Raw genomic sequence first — 24,250 nt, 5'->3', positions numbered from 1 at the left:
TCTATTTCCCTTCCTCCTTAATACTGGAGGAAAAGATTTACTCCACCATTTATTATATCTATTGCAACACTCTGTTTTGCTGTGTCCCTACAGTCAAGATATTTGTGTCACTTTCCTCTAATTTAATCATTTCCAAAATAATGTCTGGTTTCCAGCAGCAAACTCATGTGTGCCCTGGGATTCATTATGAGGCACTGGATCTTGGGCATTTTTCATCCTTCACCCACCATTTTTTTCTTTTTGGTTGTTAGCCTCAGTTCCTGCCCAACACTCCCTCCCATTTTGTATCACTCAAATGACACCAAGTCCATCATCTGGTGCATCTCATGCTGCAGATGGACAGAGCATTGACTTCATGTGGATCAGGACCCATGAGTGCAGCTCTGCTTCTGAGTTGTTTTCCTTGAAGGCTTCCAAACTTTGCCACTCATAAAACAGGAGCTGCAGTGCTCACACTTAACCCTCTGCCAGTACTGCAACACATCTTCAGCTTATCCTTTGCATCTGCAGTGGTGTTTATGTGCCTGGAGGTTCTCTTTTTCAGCTGGTTTTCAGAACTGGGTTACAATTATTAGGGAATAAAAGATTTTTTGAGAATTATCATAATTGGCAATATTAGAAAGTCATCAATATTAACAGTCGTTGCCAGAACACATGGAAGTTTCTTGGGTTCACAGATTGCATTGGTTTGAAGGAACCCTCCAAAGTCATCTTGTCCAACCCCCCTGCAATCAGCAGGGACATATAGAGCAGGTTGCCCAGGGCCAAATCACTTCTGATCTTGAATGTCTCTAGGGATGAGATCTCAACCTCATCTCGACCTGTTTCTGTATTTCACCACTCTCATTGTGCAGAATGAGAGATGTCCAACCTCATGTCCAGCCAAAATCTTCCTTGCTCCAGTTTCAAACCATTGTCCCTTGTCCTGTCACCACAGGCCATTCTAAAGACAGTCCCTCCCCAGCCTTTCTGTAGGTCTCCTTCAGATATTGAAATGTAGCTATAGGATCACCCTGGTTCCTTCTCAGACTGAACAACCTCAGCTCTCTCATCCTGTCTTCGTAGCAGGGGTGCTCCAGCCCTCTGGTTATCTTTGTTGCCTCCTCTAGACTTGGTTCAGCAGGTCACAGAAATCACAGACACATGCAGGTTGGCAAAGTCCCTCAGTATCACCAAGTCCAACCTGGAACCATACTCACAAGGTTCACCTTAAACCATAGCCCTAAGCATCCCATCCAAACCACCTTCAAACACATCCAAGGCTGGGGCTTCAAACACATCCAAGGCTGGGGACTCCACCACCTCCCTGGGCATCTCATTCCGGTCTCTGACCACTCCATGAAAATATTTTTCCTAATGTTCAATCTAAACCTCCCCAGCCTCAGCTTGAGGCCAATCCCCTTTGTTCTGTCTCCAGTTACCTATGAGAAGAGACCAACAGCAGCCTCTCCACAATGTCCCTTTAGATAGCTGTAGAGAGCAGTGAGGTCCATGCCTCTCTCTTGTATTGGGGTCCTACACACAGCTACGTCATCTGTAGACCTCTTGTTGGTAGCATAGGTGTGTTTGGCTCTGTGGATTTCAGGGTTACAACCTGCAACCAGTGATTTTATAAGGAGAATTTAAATGGCCTGACCTAGAAGGTGGCTGATTGCCCTTTCCTGTCCTGTTCCTCAGCCTGTAACACCCTCTGGATTTCGTCTGGGCATGAAACTAGAGGCTGTGGACAAGAAGAATCCGTCGCTGATGTGTGTGGCCACCATCGCGGACATGGTGGACAGCCGCCTGCTGATTCACTTCGACGACTGGGATGAGAGTTATGACTACTGGTAAAGAGATGCTGCTCTCAGCCTGCAGGAAGGCTGGAGAGGGACTGTTGACAAGGTCTTGTAATGACAGGACAAGGGGGAATGGGTTTAAACTGGCAGAGGGGAGATTCGAACTAGATGTTAGGAAAGGGTTCTTTACAGTGAGGGTGGTGAGACCCTGGCACAGGTTGCCCAGGGAAGTTGTAGATGCTCCTTCCCTGGAGGTGTTCAAGGCCAGGTTGGAGGTGGCCTTGAGCAACCTGTTCTAGTGAGAGATGTCTCTGCCTGTGGCAGGGATTTGGAACTGGATGATCCTTCAGGTCCCTTTTAACTTAAACCATTCAATGAGTCATGTCTGTCTGCAACAAGACTCTGGTTTATTTCTCTCGTCCACTAAGGGCAGTCTCTTAATATTTTAAATGCAGTTGCTAAAGCTGGGTCTTAAATCAGCTTTCAACCATCTGAATCATTCTTTTAGCTTTTTGTAAGCCATCAGCTGCCCAGATGCTTCCCCTGCTGTCTGTGTGCAAACCAGTGGGTTTAGTTTGAGCTGCCCATGAAGTGGTGCAGGAAATGAGGCTGGCTGGCTTGGCTCAGGATAGGGAATGTTCCTGTTTCCCATTCACTGAGTGGTTTGGGTTGGAAGGAACCCTAAAGACCATCCAGTTCCAACTCCCCTGTTACTGACAGGGACACCTCCCACTAGCCCAGGTTGCTTGAGGTCTCATCCAACCTGGCCTTGAACACCTCCAGGGAGGTGGCAGCCACGACCTCCCTGGGCAACCTGTGCCAGTGTCTTGCCACCCTCTCTGGAAAGAGTTTCTTCCTAATCTTCAGTCTAAATCTCCCCTCCTCAAGCTTCAATCCATTCCCCCTCATCCTATCACAAACCCTTTTAAAAATGGCAGCTCTGTCAGAGTTGAAGGAAGAAAGAGCTTCAGTAGTGACACCATCTGGAATTGGGAACATCCTCCTCTTTGGTAGTGGATGCCGAGTTGTCCCCTGCACACTTACATTTGGAAGCAGGCAGTGCTGATAGTGAGTGAAAAGCTTTCCCATTTGCCTCAGCAGAGTGTGGCCAAGGCCCTTGGGAAATAACAGTGATTGGCAGCATTTAGGCTTCATAGGTCCTGACCTGCTCTATGCCTGTTCTGCATCTGACTATCTTCATCCCACCTACAGCCAGGTGGAATATTAGTCAAGGAAACTTTTCCCCTTTTTGGTCTGTCTTTTTCTGCCCCTTGAAGAGAGGCAGTTTTCTTTGAAGGTGGGTGTGAAAGCCACCACAAGGCACATGCTTATCAAGGTAGCACTGCTTCAGCCTCTGCTGTTTGCTCTCTTTTTCCTTTGTGTTTTTTCAGAGTAGGCACCTGTCTGGTGACGAGTTGGTCTTTTCTTTCTTTCTCATAAATCCATCATGCAGCTCTTTGGAACACTGCTCTTGCCATTTGCAGGACTTTATGTCTTGTTCCTTTGCCATTTCAGCCTGGGAGGCTTTGTTTCCGTGCCATGTTTGGTTTGGGTTTTGCAAATGTTAATGGGAAACACAAGCAAACAAAGCTTCAAAGTACAGGCTGCCTGAGAACACACAGGTCTTTTCCTACATCTGAAAGACTACTTTGGTCCCTTCCTCAGAGCAGATAAAAGGGGCTGTCTCAGGTTGGCCTGTCACCTCCTTCAGGGACAAAGATAAAACTGGGAACCTGGCAAAGCATCTTTGGGTTTTAGCTAGACTGGATAGATAATGCACAGTTCTTGGCCAAGTCCTCGACTGGATGAGGCACTTAGTGCTGTGGTCTGGTTGATTGGCTAGGGCTGGGTGCTAGGTTGGACTGGATGAGCTTGGAGGTCTCTTCCAACCTGGTTGCTTCTATGATTCTTCCACAATAATGATGCTTCAATTAGGGATGAGGCTTTGGGGCTTGTTTCTTTGCTTTTTAGATGGCTATGAACATCCAGGCTGGTCTGTGGTCGGTACAGCACATGAGTGAGGGGCATTTTGTTGGGTCAAAGCAGCAGACATTCACTCTGTATTTGCCTCTCTTTCGGGGCAACTCAGCTGCCTTGAAAGCTTGGCATTAGAAATTCTAACAAGGTAATGCTTGGCTTTTACACCACGAGCACACCCACTGAAAGCATCTGCTAAGCCAGCAAAGGCATATCAGCCAGCATGTGAGATTCTGCTTTTCTTTTGGCTCAAAAACTGACTGGTGCCAACTTTCTCTCTTTTGATTCAGGTGTGAAGCCAGCAGCCCATATATCCGCCCTGTTGGCTACTGCCAAGAAACTGGAACCCCACTGACAACACCACCTGGTATGTTGAAAGTGAGACTTATTTCCTGCCTCAGTCAGAAAACCTGCAAGATTTTTCTGCCACATGATTAGAGATTTGTGAGCTACAGGTTCCATTCAGTACTTTTCCTCTACTGACTGAACAATATTCTTGGTCCTACTTTGTTGCCACTGCAGTTTTTATTTTGATCCATATCTCTTTCAAAAACTGGAATCTGGTGTTGGCAATTTGTGATTGGATTTGGGTTTAGAAGGGAAAGGACTTGGAATTATCTGCAGCATTTCTTTTAAGGGGAGCTGGAGGAAAGAGGAAAGCGTCAGGATTTACTTGTGGCAGGATTTACCTGTGTCAGGATGTCTCTGCAGGGAGGTTGGACTATGTGACCCCTGAAGGTCCCTTCCAACCTCGTGTATTCAAGGATTCTATAGATGGTGAAAATGGAATGCCTGGACACAAAGGAGTAACTGAAGCCACATCTCTTTCTGCTGCACTGCAGTTCAGTGAATGAAGAGAAGGGTGGCAGATGGAAAAGTCAGAACCTACAGAAAAATCAGTGCTGGCCTTGGAAGTTCTTGTTCACCTTCAAAATAACAATACTGTAGAAATGATCTCTGCTGTTTGCTAGATTGACGGCCCTGGAGCAGCAATTCCTGTGTATCAAGTTCAGCAGAGTGGGTGGCACTGCAGGATCCCCCTGCACTGGAGGAATTAGTCTCTGTGCCTGTGCTGCAGGTGCAGAAGCATTGTAAACTCTTAACAGCAGCACCACTCCTGCTCCTGCTTCTGGAAAGTGCAGCAAGGCTGTGGTGTGAGCTCCCCTCCTCATCCCACCATTACCTGTTCCCCTAGCACAATCTGCCATCAGCTCCTGATTGCTCTGCTGAGAGATTTATGTGCAGCAATTTGCAGCCTGTCCTGTGTGTTTAGTCATCACCCCCTCCTGCCAAAAAGAAACAACACTCAGGCTAAAAAATACTGAGACAGGAAGGGGGGAAAAAAAAGAAAAGTGGAGCAGTTTCTTAAATGTAGCTGCCAGGGAGAGACATCCTGTTGTTACAGTAGCACACCCATGTAGGTGTCTGAGAGGATGGTTGCAGCAATGGAGCCTTTTATCTTCAGGCTGCTGTTTTTTCTCAGCTGTGGGTAAGGAGTTAGCAGGAGAAGAGAAGTTTCTACCAAGTTGCAGCCACTCACCCACAGAATGGTTAATAAATAGAGAATTAATTTAGTGGTGCCACTGCACGTCTCAGACTCCTCTCACTGCCTCTTAATTGGCAGCTTTCTAAAAGGAAACAAATTTCTTCTTGTGGACAAGTTCACCATGAGCCAGCAGTGTGCTCTCATGGCCAAGAAGGCCAAGGGAAATGTGGTCAGAGGTTTGAGAGGGGGGCTTCTGCTCCTCTACTCTGTCCTGGTGAGATCAAATCTAGAATATTGTGTCCAGTTCTGGGCACCCCAGCTCAGGAGGAACAGGGAACTACTGGAGAGTCCAACAGAGGCTCTGAGGATGCTGAGGGGCCTGAAGCATCTCTGTGAGCAGGAAAGGCTGGGAGCCTTGGGGCTGTTGAGCCTGGAGAAGAGCAGCCTGGGAAGGGATCTGATTAATGGTCAGCATGAGCTGAAGGGTTGGGGGGCAAGAGGATGGGGCCAGACTCTTGTCAGTGGTGCCCAGTGACAGGACATGGGGCAACAGGCACAGACTGGAACCTAGGAGATTCCTTATCACCATAAGGAGAAAATTCTTTGGTATGAGGGTGCAGGAGCCCTGGAGCAGGCTGCCCAGAGAGGCTGTGGGTCTCCTTGTCTGGGGAACTTCCAAACCCCCCTGGGCATTGTGATCCTGAGCAAGCTGCCATGGGTGCTCCTGCTTTAGCAGGGGAGTTGGATTGGATTTTTCTCCAGAGATCCATCCCTTCCAACCTCCACCATGATGAAATTCAGTAATAACCACTGATTAGGCTGTGCAGAAAGGAAGCCTTGATGCTTTTCATGTCAGAGTTGAAGCCCTGTGTAGAAGCTGGGGGAATTTGCAGTGTGCTTTACCTGGTGTGTGTGAGCAAAGAGCCCCTGCCCAGTGCCATTCATCTTAGCATGGAATTACCAGCAGAGCCACGTGTTCATAGCTGCTGTTCTCTTGTTGGTAACTATAACTGTAGGATTCTCTCACTTAAATGTTACATCTATTTTTTTCCAGGATATGTGCATTCCAGTGCCTTCTCATGGGAGAAATACTTGGAGGAAACTAATTCCCAGGCAGCCCCAGCAAGAGCATTCAAACTGGTTGGTGAATCTCTTTGATTGCCCTACACCAGGAGGGTAGGGGGAGTTGTTTCCATCTGCCCTTTCTTGATAGATGCTTTACTGCCTGATGGTTCTCCATGCCTGTGTCAAGAGGGTGCAAGTGGGTTTTTTACTTCAAGACCATCTCTCATTGCTGCTGAAACAAAACCCACAGCAAACTGCAAGATTGTTCTTTTCTAAATGCCACGAGAAGCTGTCCTGGAGAGGATTTTTGACTGATCATCTTCACTTGCTCCATTAGCAGATTTAAGACAAGAGCTTTTAGTGCACACAGATAATTGTAGCTTTCAGAGGGATGTGTGAAGGGCAGTACTGTGCTCAGAGAGGGCATGGAGAGGACAAAGAGCTGGTCTTCTGCTCAAGGTCTCGCTGCATGGGCAAAGGGTATCTCACAGTTGCCATCTGATCAAGGCTGATGGTGGTTGAACAGCCTTTCCAAACATTTAGACTGGATCTTTGGAGGATAAGACTGGGTTTAGGAAGAAGTTCTTCAGTGCAAGGGTGGTTAGACTCTGGAATAGGCTGCCCAGGGAGGTTGTGGATGCCTCCTCCTTGGGGGTGTTCAAGGCCAGGCTGGATGAGACCTTGAGCAGCTTAATCTAGTTGGCAGGCATCCCTGCCCATGGCTGGGAGGTTGGAGCAGATGATCTTTGAGGTCTCTTCCTACCTAAGCCATTCTATGGTTTTATAATGCTTCCTGAGGCTAAAAGGTAGATATCACACTGCAGCTGAGGCCACTTGGTGGGGAGGGGAGGCAGAGGTGAGCTGTGTGTCTGAGGAGAAGGAGCAGCTCCTCTGTCACATGTCCTCTGTGTAAAGTTTTAGAAACTTCTCTGGGGTATTTTCACCTTGCAGCTCTGCAGATCCTTCTTGCCCTGGTTGGTGAGGCTGGAGTTAAAGTAGAGGGAGAAGTTCCCTTCAAGGACTTACATGTTCTAATATAGATCTCATCTCTTCTGCAGAGGAGGCAGCTGTGCCTTCCACAGCAATAAGTGTTGTGGCAGATGATAGAGCATCTCTGTCAAACTCCTGTGTGGAGTAAGGTTATCCTGAAGGTGGTTCCCTCAACCTTGGGAACATGAGCTTTTCCTTCTTACACTGGAGTCCAGTGCCTCTATCAGGGAGCTTGCTGTGAGCAGAAACAGAACAAAAGCCTTTACAATAACTTGATTAGCAAGACTCCAGAATTGAAAGTTTGAGGCTTATACTTAGCAGCTTTTTCCACGTTGCTGCCTCCCCATGCTAATCTTTGCCACTCTCCTTGATTCCTCTCAGTGAAGTTAGCACTCCAGGTTAATACCTGCTGCCCTCCTGTGTATTTTGTTGGTAAGCTCTTTGAGACTGAGGAGGAAAAGCAATAAGGGAGCCTTCAGATAAGGGAGGTCACACTCCAGCCAGCCAGGTTTGATAATTGCTAGGTTTCAGCAGGTGTCCATTTGAAGCTGTAGGTTGCAAGATGCGTTTCAGGGAATAGGACTGGGATTGCTTCTTTAGAGAGCTCTTAGGGCACCAACTGGAGTTATCTGCAGCACAATTAAACTCCTAAACATCCCTTGGATGAAGGTTTTCCAGAGCACCTTCACTCACGCAATGCAGCATGGAGCCAGCATGCAGCATCACGAGTGGAGCTTGTCACCAGGACACAATTGTTGTTCCCAGTGTGGGCTCAGCCTTTATTTGAGCCATGCTCATAAATCCCAGCAGTGCTGGAAAATGGGAACCTTCAGAACACAAGGGAGAAAGAATGTAACATTTGGTCTTCTACACAATAGAGGAACAAAAGAAGTCCTTTAGTGGAGACAGCATTCTGGAAGTAAAGTATCTGGAAAAAACAAAACTCTTCATCTTGCAAAAAAAAAAGGAGAAAAGGGGAAGTGTGACCAACCTAAAACTCCCAGTCCAGTGTCCTCAGTGGTCTCTCACTGCAGCATTCTTCCCTTAGATTTTCAGAGTGTAAGATGTGTCACCCAAAGGCTTTGCTCAGGGCAGGAAGCAGCTCCCTGGTTTAGCCTCTTCCACAATGCAGTGTCTGCCCAAGGTGGGCAATACAGCTGCCTTGTCTGCCTGTTTCACCTACATCTCTGCAGTTATTGAGTTGCTCCTTCAGGTAGCTGGCTTTGTGAGAACAGCACAGGGGCCAATTCTTGCACTCCTGAAACTCCAGAATATAAATTAGCATCCCAGGCTGTTTGAAAAATGAGACAGGAAGGAGAAAAAAAGGCATTTGATATAGGAACAGTTAATAGAACTCTTTCAAGATCAAACCTCGTTATTTTTCTGGCTTGGTTGGTCTGAAGTGCAAATACATGGCACAGCTATTGATTTTTTTTCTCCCTTTTATTATTATTATTATTCCAGCTAGCAATTACAGGAAATCAGTACATAAAAATATAGCTTGAGAGCCAGCACACACATTTCTCACTGAATTAGTTTTTGACAGTTTTCAAGAGCTCACTTGTGTAGTCTGGAGGCACTGCTCATCAGCACAAACAGCAGAGCTGGTGGCTGCGTTTCTGTCTTCTCCCCCACCCAGGAAGGCAGGAGGAGCCAGCTTGGTTGTCAGCATCACCATTCAGCCTATTGTCTTGGGCTGTCAATTGAAAACCAGTCACAAGCTGGTGCCGAAAAGGCAGCAGCCCTTCAGCAAGGTTTAACAAATAGCCCTGCTCATCTCCTGGGCAGGATTTTGTTCTCTAGTGCTCATCTCCTTCCTCAAGCAAGTCAGATGGGGTTGGCTGGTTGAGTAAGTTGCACTTAAAACCAAAAGCAGTTGAGATTATCTGGCTTCCAGTGTGTCCTGTGGGTGAAAGTCTGTGTCCAGGTGAGAAGACCAAGGAGAAATCTGTGGTTTGGAGTCTGCAATTCCCTTAGCTCAGAAGTGAACCTCCTCCTCTGCCCTACTGGCAGTGAAAGGGTGAGGAAGATTGTGAGGGACAAAGGATTCTAATCATCTTTTCATTAACTGATCGTCTTCAATGACACAATTTATCATCTCTTGCTACAATCCTGACCTTTGTGTGCAGAAGTGAGAAAGGACATGTTTTGAATGAGCATCCAGCACTCCATAAGCTCCAGCTGAGGAGGTCAGAGGGGGAATTTGCAGTCATTCACTTATAGGTGAATGGAAAAATTTTAAATGCTGTCTGGAACTTAGAGGCTTAGATCTGTGGGTGCTGGGAAAGGCATGTGTCAGCTCAGAGGGCATTGTGGACTTTCACAAAGCTGTTTGGTCACTGAGGTTTGAGAAGGAGGGCAAATGAGCAGCTGCAGATGGGAAACTCTGATGGCTGGAGCTGCTCTTGAGTCTCAGCACCACAGCTGTCAAAAGGAGTAGCTGGTAACCTGCCTAATGAAGGTAGCTCAGTAATACCCAACTGCCAGGAGGAGTGTTAGGTGTAGTGCAGTGAAGAGAGACATCACATGGTGCTGTGTTTGAGGTGTGAGGCAGTGGTGCACTGACCACTGTCCTTGTCAGCTGGGAGGTCTTCTCTCTGCTGTGTTCTTGCTGTCAGGCTGCAGGGTCTGTGACTGGAGCCTGTGATGGTATCCAGCCCTTCTGCTGGTGACAAAGTGCCTCTCACCCTGGCTGTGAGGTACTTCTCAGCACTTCCTCTTGAGTAGTTTTGGGCTGCTGATGAACAGACAAATTAATCCTCTAGGATCTTCTGGTTGTAACCTCTGGGGCAATCTGCTGTGTGAGATCTGGCACTGAAGCTGCAAAGACATCTGAGTGGTAGAAGAAAGCTTCAGCCACATTTCATTCCAAGCAGGTGAGCAGCTTGGAACGCTCAGGCTCCTCAGCATTCACTTTGCACTCCTCTCTTGCAGCGTCCTGCTCACGGATTCCAAGTCAATATGAAGTTGGAGGCTGTGGACAGAAGAAATCCCATCTTGATTAGAGTGGCAACAGTCATTGACAAAGACGAGTATCGCATTAAGGTATGACCTTGCTTCACAGGATCACAGGATGCTAGGGGTTAGAAGGGACCTCCAGAGATCAAGTCCAACCCCCCTGGCCAGACCAAGATGATAGAATCTAGCTCAGGTTGCACAGGAACACATCCAGATGGGTCTCGAAAGTCTCCAGAGAAAGAGACTCCATTACCTCTCTGGGGAGCCTGGTTCGATGCTTTGTGACCCTTGCAGTCAAGAAGTTCTTCTCCATGTTGAGGTGGAACTTCCTATGCTGTAGTTTGCACCCATCGCCCCTTGTCCTATCACAGAGTGCAGCTGAGAAGAGTTTGTCCCCTCCCTCTTGACCCCCAGCCCTCAGGTATTTATAAACATCAATTAGATCCCCTCTAAGTCTTCTCTTCAGCAGATCAAACAGCCCCAGGTCCCTCAGCCTCTCCTCATCAGGCAGTGTTCCAACCCCTTCATCATCTTTGTAGCCTTTCCTTGGACTCTCTCCAGCAGATCCCTGTCCCTCTTGACCTGGGGAGCCCAAAACTGAACACAATATTCCAGGTGAGATCTCAGCAGGGCAGAGTAGAAGGGGAGGAGAACCTCCCTCAATATGCTGGCCACACTCCTTTTAATGCACCCCAGGATCCCGTTGGCCTTATTGGCCACAAGGGCACATTGCTCTTCCAAGAAAACTTGTTGTCCATCAGGGCTCCCAGGTCCTTCTCTACAGTACAGAGCTCTTGTGCTGAGGGATTCAGTGAGTGGCAGTGCAGAAAAACACATCAATTTGGGAAGAAGAGCAGCAAACCAACAGCTTACAGATGATCTAGTCCCCAGGCCTGCCCACTGGAAACGATTGCTGCTGCTTTGTCCTGTTGGAAGTGCCTGGTATTGTTAGTCAGTGTTTTGAAGCAACATTTGACAGGCTGATATTCCATCTTGGCAGCTTCTGGGTGAAGGCATCATGAATGTTCTGCTGGTGGGAAGCTACCTGATGATTTTGTGTTTGCTTTATTTATTTATTTTCCTGGCATACTTAAAGGAAAACCCAAAGCAAGTTAAACCCTGGTGCATGTGGGAAGTGGCTGCCTTCTCCAGTGTGAATTTGTTACATAAATGGATTTTAACTAATTCTTCTCACATAAATATATATTGCCAGAAAAATCTGTTGTGCTTTGGCTTCTGAGAAAGGAAATAGGAGGCTGCCTAAGAGCAGGCTGCACGATGGAGGCTCTTCAGCCCCAGATCTCCTTCCTGAAGGATGATTCTCTGGGTAGGGTATGGGTTTTGCTCCCCACTGGCCATCTAATTCTCAGTCTCATTGCTGTGTTTGCAAGCAGAAGTCAGGTTTTGCCATTACTTAGTAGAATGATGCTCAGTTTAGACATCGACTTGAAACTTTGTGACATGGACAGCCCAGTGGCCTTTGAACTGGATGGAGGTGTGTTAACCTGCCCTGGATCTGAGCTAACTGTTACTCCTCTCTTCATCCAGCAGAAAATTCTGACTTGCTGATTGAAAATCTGATCAAATTCGTTGGCTTTTGTGGTGTTTTGGGATCCTCAGAAAGCAAAACAATGAAATCAGCAATTGTGTTTGCAGCGATTTATTCTTGGGGTACAGAGCATGCTGTATTCTCTGTACTCCAGCAGCCCCTCTGATTTGACTCTGTCAGGGTAACTTGGTTGGTTCTGTTAAACATAGGTGCAGGGATCAGGAAAACAAATCATTACCTCAAGCACAAAGATGCTGAGGGCCTGGAGTGTCTCTGTGAGGAGGAAAGGCTGAGACCCCTGGAGCTCTTGGGCCCAGAGAAGAGCAGCCTAAGAGAGGATCTCAATGCTCAGCAAGACCTGAAGGGTGGGGGGCATGAGGATGGGGCCTGACACATTTCAGTGGTGCCCAGAGACAGGACAGGGGGCAATGGACACAAGCTGGAAGCAAGGGGGTTCCACCTGAATGGGAGGAGAAACTTGTTTGGTGTGAGGGTGCTGGAGCCCTGGAGCAGGCTGCCCAGAGAGGCTATGGAGTCTCCTTCTGTGGAGAGATTCCAAACCCCCCCAGACATTGTCATCCTGTGCAAGTTGCTGTGGGTGCTCCTGCTTTAGCTGGACTGGATGATCCCCAGAGTTGTCTTCCAACCCTCCCCACGCTGGGATTTGGAGATTCAGTGACGACTGTGCCTGACTGAAGGATTGAATGAATCAGCCCCGAGCTGAGCAAGGTGAAACAAAGGGGGACGTTAAAATGAAAGCTGAGTCATGTCTTTAACTGTGTCTCTCACTGAGACTCTGTGCTTCTATTAGATACATTTTGATGGCTGGGACCATGATTATGATTTCTGGATCGATGTGGACAGCCCTGATATCCACCCAGTAGGCTGGTGTGCAAAAACTGGACATGTTCTGCAAGTCCCACTTGGTAAAGTAGATGACATCACGTTGTTCTGTTGGATAATTTCCTCCAGGCAGCCTGCTCTTCAGGTGCAGGCAGCTTTTTACAGATCTGTTTAATTTTCCTTCCTTCTTTGCAGGTTCTGTCCATCAAGAGGAGCCAGGACAAGCAGCCTGCCCTACCCCAGGCTGCCACGGCATTGGCCACGTCAAGGGACCGCGATACGGAACACATTACACGTACGTACAGCAGATCTTCTTGGAGGGCTTCTGCTCTGCTTGCAGAGAGTCTGGCTGCTGGCCATAATAAGAATGCAGCCACAAGAACCTGCACTGCACTGAAATTATCTCAGTGTTTATTGAGGAAGTAGTAATAGATGCGATTGCAGCTCCCTCTTGTGTCTGAATGTGCTGTTTCATCAGAAATTCTGTTCATGCCGATGCAGTTCCACAGAGATTAACTCGCTCCAGTTTCTGCATTCCAGCAGTACTGAAGGAGTGGGTTAGGGTGAAGTAACAGCCCCAAGAACAGGCTTCAGGAGACAGTTAAAGAGGGAGGGATTGTAGGTAGATTAGGGTACAAGAGTAAGGAGATCTAGCTTGTGTTTTGTGCTCTGCCTTTTGATTTCTTATGTGCTCTTGGAAAAGGAAGGCCTTTCTCAATTGAACTGTTTTAAGCTGAAAGAAAACAATCTCAGGTGGGAGGTCTGAAGATCTATCACAGACAGGTAGGGGTTGAAAGGGGCCTCTGGAGATCATCCAGTCCAAACCCCTGCTAAAGCACCCACAGATTGCCCAGGATTGCAGCATCCAGGTGGGTTTGGTATCTACACAGAGAAGACAACTTCACAACCTCTCTGGGCAGCTTGCTTCAGGTTTCCAGCACCCTCACACCAAAGAAGTTTCTCTTCCTGTTCAGATGGAACTTTCTAGGTTCTAGTTTGTACGTATTGCTCCTTGTCCTGCCCCTGAGCACCACTGACACAAGTCTGTCCCCAGTCATACATCACACAGGTGACAGCTTTGAATTTTTCAGAGGCAAAACTGAGAACTCCTCTGTTTCAGACAATATTCAGAGGAGCAGGTTACAGAGGAGGAGCTCTTCTTGTTCCCTGAGGTGGCTCTTTTAAACCATGACTATGGGTTCTGATTCTGCCATGTAGTCATCTGCTTTCCTACACCTAGAGCTCAGTAATAACATCTCCCTGAGTGTTTCTGGTCTCACTTTTCCTGGGTTTCTCGAGGGATGTAGTCTGTATGACTTCAAGACATGCATTGCTGTCTCTCTCTCTCTCTTTTAATTAACACAGGTTGGTTGGCTGCCCTTATTCTGATGTGAACCTCAACAGAGAAAACCAGTTACAGGACCGCCTGAGTGGGGACAGAGTTTCCCCTAGCGACGGCATGCAGAGAGACAGAGGCCTGGAGAGTTCTACCCCGTACAAGTTGGGAGCAGGAGACAGTTCTCAGCGGGAGTCTCCAAAATCTGGGTGAGCTGAACCCTTTTCTGGAGGAGCAAAACCATTTGACAAGGCTGAGAACCACAGGACTTGGCAGGGGAGCAGCAAAGCGTTGAGTTTATCTGTCTGTATTATTGACCCCTGCCCCAGCCACTCTTCACACAGAGCAATGCACTCTTATACCCTCAGATGCCTTAAGAGATTTCTTGGTTCCTTCATCCTGCTGCTCTTGTCACATTCCAAGGAAATTACAGTCTGTCTCCATGAATTTTTCCTCGCTGTTTCAATTTAAAATAGATTCTTTGCCTTCATTTCCTGTCCTAAAACTGTCAGCCCAGGTTATTTTGCACTATTAAAGTGTAACTGCAACCACCCCAGAGTCAGCTGCATTACGCTGGTGGGTGGAGTGACTGACTCTGTGTGGCATTTGGCAAACAAGTTGAGCTTCTGCAGATATTTTCTTGCATGAAAATCTTGGAGTTCAGTAGCATTGAAACAAACTCTCTGTTAGTTCTTGGACTTGACAATCTTAAAGGTCTTTTCCAACTGAAATGATTCTGTGAGTGCGGGAGGCAGTTAAAATGTGTCATGGGACAGAGCTGGACACAAAGGCTTTTGTGAGTGTCACCTTCAGTCTGTGCAAATCCTGCCTTGCCAGGGCAAACTCCAACAGTACTTTGAGCCTCTTTTTGTGTATAAAATCACAGAATGATTTTGGTAGGAAGAGACCTTTCAGATCATTGAGTCCAAGCATTAACCCAGCACTGCCCTAAACTGTGTCCGTCAGCGCTGTGTCTACATGGTTTTGAAACCGCTCCAGGGATGAGGACTCCACCACAACCCTGGGCAGCCTCATCCAGGCCTTGACAACCCTTCTGGGGAAGAAATTGTTCCTCATGTTCAACCTAAACCTCTCCTGGGGCAACTGGAGGCCATCTTTACTTGTGCTGTGGCTTGTGCTTTGGAGAAGAGACCAACTTGATCTTTTTGGTCTTGGTCGTTTGGAGACCAAGCAAGAGACCAACCTGACTCCACTCTCCTTTCAGAGAGCTGTAAAGAGCCAGAATGTCTCCCCTCAGCCTCTTTTTCTCCAAGCTGAAGCATTCCAGTTCCTTGTATGTGAAGGCTAATAAACACTCTAAATTCCATTTGTTTGCTTAGCTTTATGACATTTGCAAGATACATTTGGCCAGAAAAAAGGAATACTTCTATCTCCTCCCAAGCATATGTGGCCTAAGTTTGCCTCCTCCCATCCCAGAAATATGCAGTCATCTCCATTTCCTAATTTTAAGACCAGAACTGATTGCATTTCAGTGGCATTGTTACCATAAAGCTCTCTGAGGAGCTTTGGATTTCTCCCACAGTAAGTGGCCCTTTGAAATTCTAACACATTTCTCTTCTTCTAAGTATTTAATTTCCTGATAGTGGGAGGTCTGAATTCAGTATGCAAATCTGGTAACACTCTACTGCTTGTCCTTCCTTGGGCAGCTCTCTAGCTCAGTTTAGGCTTCAAACTTAGTCATGGAGCAGCTCAGTTTAAGCATCAAACTCATTTATGGAGCCTGTTAAATGTTTTCTGGAGTTAGCAAGGTTCAAAAATCTGTCATCTCTTGCCTTCACCCCAATACATGCTGCAGTGGACTGCTTGTAGGCTGCTGGAATCAGAGCCTCAGTCCACAGGGGCTGATTTATGTCAGATAGTCTCTCTCAATCCAGTGGAGAGTGAAAAGCTGCTTTGTAATGTGCCCGTGGTGATGGTAGGTGAGAGGAAAGCTTCTGCCACTAGATGGTAGCTGTTGCTCTGACTTCCAGGGAGCAGCCAGCTTTGCTGTCCTGGAGGAGAAGGGACCAGAGGATGTCAGCTCAGCTACTGTCTTTTATCTCTTTCCAGCAAGCCTACCCAAGCCGGTGAAGAGTCGTGTCAGAGCAGCGTTCAGAGCCTGCCAGAACTGCCTGAAAAGAGCTGCAAGAGAGCCTGGGCAGAGGAGGATTCCTCTGCAGAGCCCAAAGCCAAGCAACAGAAGTAAATCAGATTTTTGTGCTGTTTGCTCATGCACTAACAGTGCTGGTTCTTGGAGTACAGCTGCAGGGCAGGAAGAGATGTGACCCATAGCTTAGAACAGCCCAGCCTGATCAGAGGTTTCCAGCACAAGATCTATCTCCCCCCTTTCCTTCTGCTGCTTTGGGCCCTCTCTCTCTTTTTCCCCATTGTGCTGGACCTCCTCTCTCTCTCTCTCTCTTTAACCCCTTGCTCTAGATCCCCTCTCTTTCCTCCTTGCTCTGAGCCCCCTCTTTATCTCTCTTCTCCTTGCTTTGGACCCTCTCTCTTTGTGTCTCTCTCTCCTGCTCTGGACCTTCTCTCTCTGTCTTTCCCCCTTGCTCTGGACCTTTTCTCTTCACTTTGCTTAGGACCTTATCTCTCTCTCTTCCCCACCTTGCTCTGGACCCTCTATTTCTCTCTTTCCTCCTTGTTCTGGACCCTCTCCCCCTTTCTCCCCTGCTCTGGACCCTCTCTCTCCCCCTTTCTCCCTTGTTCTGGACCCTCTCTTTCAGTAAACACAAATCTGAGTCCTAGCCGTGAATTTAACAGCATGGTCCTTAGCTCAGAGAGAGAGGTCAAGGATGGAGCAGTGCTACTGCTCATTTTAAGAGGAGAAGATTTTTTGGTTCCTTTGAGTTCCACTAATTTTGGTACAGAGAAGAAATTCTGTCAATCCTGTGTCTTCTGAAACGTTTTGCAATTGATGCTTTCAGGATAGCATGCTCACGTACCTGTCTGACCTTAGAGATGGTGAAAGAGAAGAAGAAGAGGCAAGGTTGGTTACTTTCTCTTTCTTTGTCTGTGTGTGTGCCTGCTTGTGCAGCATGCCCCAGCCACCAGCAGCATTTCAGACCTCACAGCTTTGTTGTCTGTGAGTCCACAGTCAAGAGAAAGCACAGGCTGGAGGTGATGCAGTGTGCCCAGGTGGGATGTAAGGCCAGTGGCATCCTGGCCTGTATCAGGAGCAGTGTGGCCAGCAGCACTAGGGATGTCATTCTGCCCTGTACTGGCACTGGTGAGGCCTCACCTCAAGCACTGTGTGCAACTCTGGGCTTCAAGAAGGATACTGAGGGGCTGGAGAGGGTCCAGAGGAAAGTGACAAGAGGGGGCTGGAGGGGAAGTCATAAGAGGAGAGGCGGAGGGAGATGTGGGTGTTCAGCCTGGAGAAGAGGAGACTTAGAGGGGACCTTATCACACAGCTACATAAGAGGAAGCTGTAGTCAGGTGGGGCTCAGGCTCTTCTCCCAGGCAACTTGTGACAGAACAAGAGAGCATGGGCTGAATCTTTGCCAGGGGAGGTTTAGGTTGGATATTGGGAAGCACTTGCTCATAGAAAGGTCATTAGGTACTGGAATGGACTGCTCAGGGAGGTGATGGAGTCACCATCCCTGGCGGTCTTTAAGGGAAGCTTGGATGTGGCCCTTGGTGACATGGTTTAGCTGGGGTCATGATGTTATGTGATAGGCTGGACTTGATCTCAGAGGTCTGTTCAAGCCTCAGTGATTCTGTGGTTGTCTTTCTACCTGAAAATGGGGGAGGAAAGGTAAAATAACTGAGAAATGAAAGGTTTAATACTTTGTAGGGCTAAATCTTGTCATTGTTAAGTGAGAAGTTAGCCCTGCACCATCTCCTGTGCCACTGCATGCCCTTCAGAAGCAACAAGGGCTTTTAGCTCACCACTCAGGGCCTGTTCTGAGGTTTTAACTCATCAGTCAGGGGCTGTTCTGCTGACAGAGCCAGCAGAGGTTTCAGGGGACACTTACCCCAAACCTGCCAGATAGTTCAAGTTCTATCACCTTCTTTCTTTAGCCCCTCAACAGCTGCTGAGAAACCAAATGTGAATCTTTTTTGACTGGTGACTTTAAGGTTCTCTCTTAAGGATGAAAGAGAAAATGACAAATGAAATGGAAAAAAACAATGCCTTTGGGGTTGGGTGGGTGGGTTTTTTTTCTGGTATGTGACAGGTTAAGCTTTAAGAGAAGCTTTCTGCTATCACTTTAGCAAACCATATGCTTAACTTTCAGATTTACTATAAAAAGCCATTTCAGAGAACTGAGCTGACCAGGCTTTTGGGAGGATTTAACATGGTAATAAGTCTCCAATCAAAACCAGCTAAGCAGGGACAAAGTGGGACAGGTGGCTGGCTGCTTTCATTCTTTTTTTGTAATACTCATTTTTACCTAGTGCTGACTTTTGCAGTCAGAGCCAGCTAGGAGCTGCAGTTGCAGCTGGCAAAGAGAGCTGTCTGCTCTCTTTTCACATTCACCTTAAGCAGAGAGCTGGAAGCAGCAGAGGGGGGTTCTGCAGTAATCCACTGACCTCTAATTTCCTGATTTACCCAAAGCTTTCATCCCATTGACTTGGAAACTATTAGAGCTCAGCTCCTTTCTCAAAGGGGAAGTAATTTGTTTAGGTCCTGGTTTGGATTCTTACCCCTGAGGATCCAGGCTTGGAAATTTTTATGGCCAGGCTGGATGTGACTCTGAGCAACCTGATCTAGTGTGAGGGTGGAACTGGATGATCCTCGAGGTCCCTTCCAGCCCTGACAATTCTGTGCTTAGTGAAGAGAAGGACACAGTCTGTGACAGGAGCAGAGTCCACCCAGCAGGATGTAAAACCTTGGGCACAAACAGGACCTCCCATACCAGGAAATGGGGACGAGGCCATCTGACAGCCTTCCCTGGAGCAGTGTCCTGTGCCCTGTTGTCACAAGGACCATCAGCTCCTCAACTCAGCAGTTCTTACTCAAGCTCTATTTCTTAAAATCCTGCCTTTTTTACTCTTGTATAGCAATGCAAACCTGTGTCTGCTGCTGTCTCAGGTCCTTTAGGGGAGTGGAGGTGAGGTAAGGCGACACAGCTGGGGACAGGAGAGTGGCCTTTTGCTAGATTAGGCTTTACCTCCAGTGCTGTTTTCACTTGGACTGCTAGGGAGTAAGCAAATCAGAGTGTAATTACTACATGTAGTATTTATAAATAGTAATATAATGCTGCTTTACACAGTGACTGGCACACCCCACAGATCCTCACACACCAGCCTACTGGCACTGAGCAAACCCAGCAGAGGCGAGCAGCTCTGGGTGCGCTGAACCTTTCTGGATGCAGGCAGAAAATGGGAATCCTGTGCAGCCCCAGGATGGTGCACACCCTGCAGGCAGCCTGGCAGGCCAGGGGGTGAGGGGACAGCACATGTGAAGGGCTGGAAACCAGAGGAATGCTTCCCATCTTGTTTCCATCCTCTGCTTTGCTTCCTGTTGTATAACCAGCCAGTCCCTGTAGGACCATGACTCTGCACTCCTCCAGTGAGCTCATCAGGGAGGGGTGATTTCTGCCTTGCTTTGCCTTGATTTTTAAAGCTTCCATCACTTGTCACATGAGGAGGGAGTTGATGTCTGGAGGTAATGTGCAGCTCTCCTGGCCTGAGAGCCTCCTGGGGAGCCCAGGCCATCGGCTGGCATGCTCAGGGCTCTTCACAGGCTGGCTACAGCTGGCAGCTGGAACCATGCCATTAGCTTCCAGCCGAAGATGCTGTTACCAGAACTCCTCCACCTTGTCAATAAAATGCTGCAAACATCTTCTCTGTTAGCAGCATGACATCATTTTCCAGGGAAGAAGCTAAGGAGAAAGCCAGCCTGGCAATCTTATCTTATCTATTATTTTGCATTCTCCTTCTTGGGAGGGTGGGAACAGCACCCTGAGAGCTCAGTCTGCCATGCAGTAGCTGTGTCTGCCCCTCTGCTCACCCTGACTTTGCTTTTCCCTCCACCCTGTGACCCTTCCTCCTGCTTTGCTGTACTTGCTCCTATTTGGGGCTTCTCTCTGACTCATCTTTTGCTTTCCTTTGCAGACCCTGGTGTGGATCTCCAGCAGGCCCTCCACCAGTCCATTTTCATGCCTTCTCTGGCCTCTAACCCGACCCACCGCCTCCATCTCAACTGGGAGAAACACTGCAAGATCTTGCCAGAGGTCTCAGGCCTCACAACCAAACATGTGGCCAAATGGACTGTGGAAGAGGTGAGTTACCTGTTCTCTGTTTTCTTGGGGTGTGGGAATGCCAGAGCCCTCCTCTTCCAGAGTGCTAATTGGAAGACATCTTTATTTTCTTCCCTTTCCTAGGCAATGCTCTTCTGTTTGCTTTGCATATGCCATAGCTGACTCAGCTGGAAGTTCTGCCCAAGTCCTTCTGTAAGGGAGGGGAAGGATCCCTATTAACCCTCTGGTGTCTGTAGATGATTTTTTCCCCCTGAATCAGAGTCCCTCTTTTTCTTTCTTCCTTTACCCCTTGATCTTTTAGTCCTCAGGCCTGAATCCTGCTTCTGACAGCTGATCCCTTTCTCTCCAATCTCCCTCCCCCTCTTCTGTGACTTTGCTGCTGATTCACTTTTACATTGCAGATAATTCCACGCTGCTCTGTGCGTGCCCACTCCTCCTGCCTCTTCCTGCCTGCTTCCCCTGGAATAAAACTGCCCACAGCCTGACCTGGTTTCTGACAGCAGTAGCTGCATAGCTGGCGATGTGTCTCTGCAGTCCCAGCTCTTGAGATGTCTCCTGTAATTAGGTGGCATGTAAAAAAGTTGGTCTCTTTTGTGTGCTGAGTAGTTGGTTTTTGCCTCCATGCCTTGGGCATAAATAATATTTGTGTCTCCTCTGGGGAAGTGCTGACAGTTTGGATCCTGGCGCTTAAGCGCAGGCCACTTCATTCCAGGGACGTGTGCTGTGATGTGCTGCTTGCAAGCATGGAGGTAAACTGCAAAGCAGGGAAAAGTGCTGCTCTTCCATGGGGCACAGAGCATCTTCAGAGACTTCTCCAAAGTGCATTTCCCCACACACACACCCCCGAGGGCCTCTTGCATCACATAAATCCAGTCCTGACTTTGCTCTTGCTGCTGGTGAGCTGCTTAGAGACTGGTGGGATTGCAGTGCCACAGGAGACAGGAACCACAGCAGTGGTGAAAGGGGTAGAGCCATTAGGGTTGCTGGGTTGAAAATGGGACCTTATGTAAAATTAATTTTTCATTATTATTCCTTTTTTGGTTGGTTGGTTTGGGGGAGAGTTTGAAGTTTGGGAGGTTTTGGGGTTTTTGTTTTAGCTAATGAAAATGAGTTTGAATTAAATTCATAGCAAGGAAAGGAAACCAAAAAAAATACCCTCTGAAAGATTTGCTGTTTGGATCCTTCTTTAGAAAAAGCTTCCAATGATTTTTTTTTTCCTAAAGGCCTTTTAGGAACTCATTAAAGGCAGAAGCACTTAATCCTCTGACATGAAAATCAGAATCTCTTTATTTTGGATAAAATATGCAGGCTGGCTCATGGAAGAACAGAGGCAGGATACAAGCCAAATAAAATTTGTCCTTTACAGTTGACCTTTAAAGTGACTGCTGGGTAAACTTAACTGATATTAGTTTGATAATGGCTAAAGGTAAGCAGGGGGCACAGGACATGAGTGCAGGGCACTGGATATAGCTATTCCAAACCCAGAACAGATTGAGCTGTGCTGTGTGCTGCAGCCTGAGACAGCTGGAGAAGTTGTGACTGCCCACAGGAGTGTGAATGGCACATTAAAGAGATCAGTCTGGGTACCACGATGGACTGGCCAAAGTCATTAGAGCTCTGGGCTTGAATTTCAGTAGAGTGGCTCTGGTTTTGCAAATTACCTTCATCAGGAACTCCCCTAGGAACCGACTGGGCTTCTCTGTGAGCACTTGCAGGGTCAGGATGTGCAGCGAAATGTAGCTGCAGGTCTGGAAGGTGAAAGCAGCAGCACTTGGTGTTTTACTCAGTCCAAAGTAGGTTTGATCTGTCGGCATTCAGGCTCCTAACGTCTTCCTACAGGGCAAACATTTGCCTTTGGGTTGTGCTTTGAACTCGGCTGCACAAAGGAGGCCTTTCTGCTGATCTGAAACAAGAGCAGGGGGAGGGGGGGGAGGGTTAAAACTCTCCTTTGGTTGCAGACTGCAGAACTGGTTTTATTTTAGAAAAACCCACATTAAGGAAAAAAAAAGTTGCTTTAATTCTCTGTTGGTTACAAAGAGCTGAAGTGGTGGAGCAGAAGCAGCAGTGTTTAGGGGCCCTCCAGCTAACAAACTCTTGGTAACACAGAACACTCAACTGGAGCAGTTCCTTGAGTGCAGCTTTGTTGTTTATTGAACGCTTCCAGTCCTGCCTTCAGAGCTCAGGAAGGATGTTGGGTCACACAAGAACACGAATATGTGCTGGAGCTGTGTTGGTCCTCAGTTAATCCTGCACTGGGTGCTAATGTCTCAGGGAGAAGGGGACTGTCACAGAATCGTTTTGGTTGGAAAAGAGCTTTAGGATCACCAACTCCAACCATTCCCTAACCCTGCCAAGGCTGGTGCTAAACCACATCCCTCAGAACCACATCTCTACCTTCAGGGATGGGGAATCAGCCACCTCCCTGGGCAGCCTGTGCCAGTCTCTGAGATCCCTTTCAGTGAAGAAAACACTGGTCAGGCCACACCTTGAGTGCTGTGTCCAGTTCTGGGCCCCTAAATTCAAGAGAGATGTTGAGGTGCTGGAAGGCATCCAGAGAAGGGCAGTAAGGCTGGTGAAGGGCCTGGAACACAAACCTTATGAGGAGAGGCTGAGGGAGCTGGAGTTGTTTAGCCTGGAGAAGAGGAGGCTCAGGGGTGACCTCATTCTACAACTACCTGAAGGCAGGCTGTAGCCAGGTGGGGTTGGTCTCTTCTCTCAGGCAAGCAGCAATAGAACAAGGGGACACAGACTCAAGTTGTGGCAGGGGAAGTATAGGCTGGATGTTAGGAGGAAGTTGTTGGCAGAGAGAGTGATTGGCATTGGAGTGGGCTGCCCAGGGAGGTGGTGGAGTCACTGTCCCTGGGGCTGTTCAGGAAAAGACTGGATGAGGCACTTAGTGCCATGGTCTGGTTGACTGGATAGGGCTGGGGGATAGGTTGGACTGGATGAGCTTGGAGGTCTCTTCTAACCTGCTTGATTCTATGATTCTAAACCTCCTCTGGAGAAACTTGAGGCTGTTTCCTCTCATCCTATCACTTGTGGGTTTTTTGCTCCGGTTCAGCACACAAAGTCAGTAACAGTTTAGGGTGGTTTTGACCAGGAAGTCAAACTATAAGCCCAGAAGATGTTCTGGGGAAGTTCTTTATGGGGCACTTCCCTTGTGCTAATTGCTAAATCCCAGTTAAGCACAGCTGCTCTCGGTGTGGTCTCAGGAGGTGGTGTGTTCTGCCACAGCTTGATGCTAACAGGGTGCTGCATGAGTGCTACCTCCCAACTGCACCAAGAGTCCACTAGTGCGGTGCTGAGTCAATATACGCACATCTGGAACTGCAGCAGCACCTTCCATGTGTTTTGTGTGGAGTTTCTAAGGTGTTCCCAGGATGAGATTGAGCTCTCTTCTTTCAGCCCTTTACCAATATGTGGTCATGGTGTGAGGAGCTCCCACCAGGCAGCTCTGTGAGCGCTGAGGTAGTTACCAGCAGGCAAGGCAGGCAGGTGTTCACTTCCTCACAGGGAAGTGAACTCATCTTCATCTGCCCCATCCCTCTCTGCTCCTAACCTCTCTTATCCTTCTCTGGAGCTCCCCTGGCCTCATCATTCCATCAAATCTTGGATTGTTTGGATTGGAAAGGACCTTAAAGCTCATCTAGTCCAGTTGCCCTTCAGTGAGCAGCCTCATCTGCAATGGGAGCTGGTTGTTCAGAGCCTTGTCCAGCTTGTCCTTACCCTCCACTGAAGGCTTTCACTGCCACTGTTGTGGGGCTCTGTTGGTCTCCTCCAGCCCATGGTGTCACTGTGATTTGAGCTCGTACACCTGAGGCTCTCTTATTCCTCAACTGCCACATCTTGGTTCAAGAACTCTTCCACCAGCAGTAATGTGCCAGGCAGGTCACTGTGGCTTGGTGGGACCCAGGGCCTGACTCACATCCTGGGGACCTTCTCTCCTATACTCTTTCTCCTCTTATATCCTCTTTTTCCCATTTTTGGCAAGCTCCAGGACTCCTGTTTGTCTTAAAAGCCATTTCTGTGGTACAAGATATTTGCTGTGTCCCTACA

At 48.0% G+C, this 24,250-nt stretch overlaps 1 protein-coding gene across 11 annotated transcripts in view; it reads left to right on the top strand.

The window, feature by feature from the left end:
* Positions 1 to 24,250, top strand: part of LOC135190753 (lethal(3)malignant brain tumor-like protein 3) — a 64,517-nt gene that overhangs the window by 29,786 nt on the left and 10,481 nt on the right. For 9 of the 11 annotated variants that reach the window (XM_064172458.1, XM_064172461.1, XM_064172462.1 and 6 more), the window contains 10 exons: positions 1,678 to 1,829; positions 4,046 to 4,122; positions 6,296 to 6,381; positions 10,231 to 10,341; positions 12,615 to 12,729; positions 12,842 to 12,941; positions 14,012 to 14,191; positions 16,053 to 16,184; positions 16,916 to 16,977; positions 20,049 to 20,215. In XM_064172458.1, coding sequence (XP_064028528.1) covers positions 1,678 to 1,829; positions 4,046 to 4,122; positions 6,296 to 6,381; positions 10,231 to 10,341; positions 12,615 to 12,729; positions 12,842 to 12,941; positions 14,012 to 14,191; positions 16,053 to 16,184; positions 16,916 to 16,977; positions 20,049 to 20,215 — 1,182 coding nt within the window. The other 2 variants (XM_064172464.1, XM_064172465.1) reach the window with 2 other exon arrangements.

The sequence above is a fragment of the Pogoniulus pusillus genome, chromosome 37 (genome assembly GCF_015220805.1).
Source record: "Pogoniulus pusillus isolate bPogPus1 chromosome 37, bPogPus1.pri, whole genome shotgun sequence".
Classification (NCBI taxonomy): Eukaryota; Metazoa; Chordata; class Aves; order Piciformes; family Lybiidae; genus Pogoniulus; species Pogoniulus pusillus.
The sequence above is the reverse complement of the archived record's forward strand: the minus strand, read 5'-3'. Positions and strand labels throughout refer to the sequence as shown.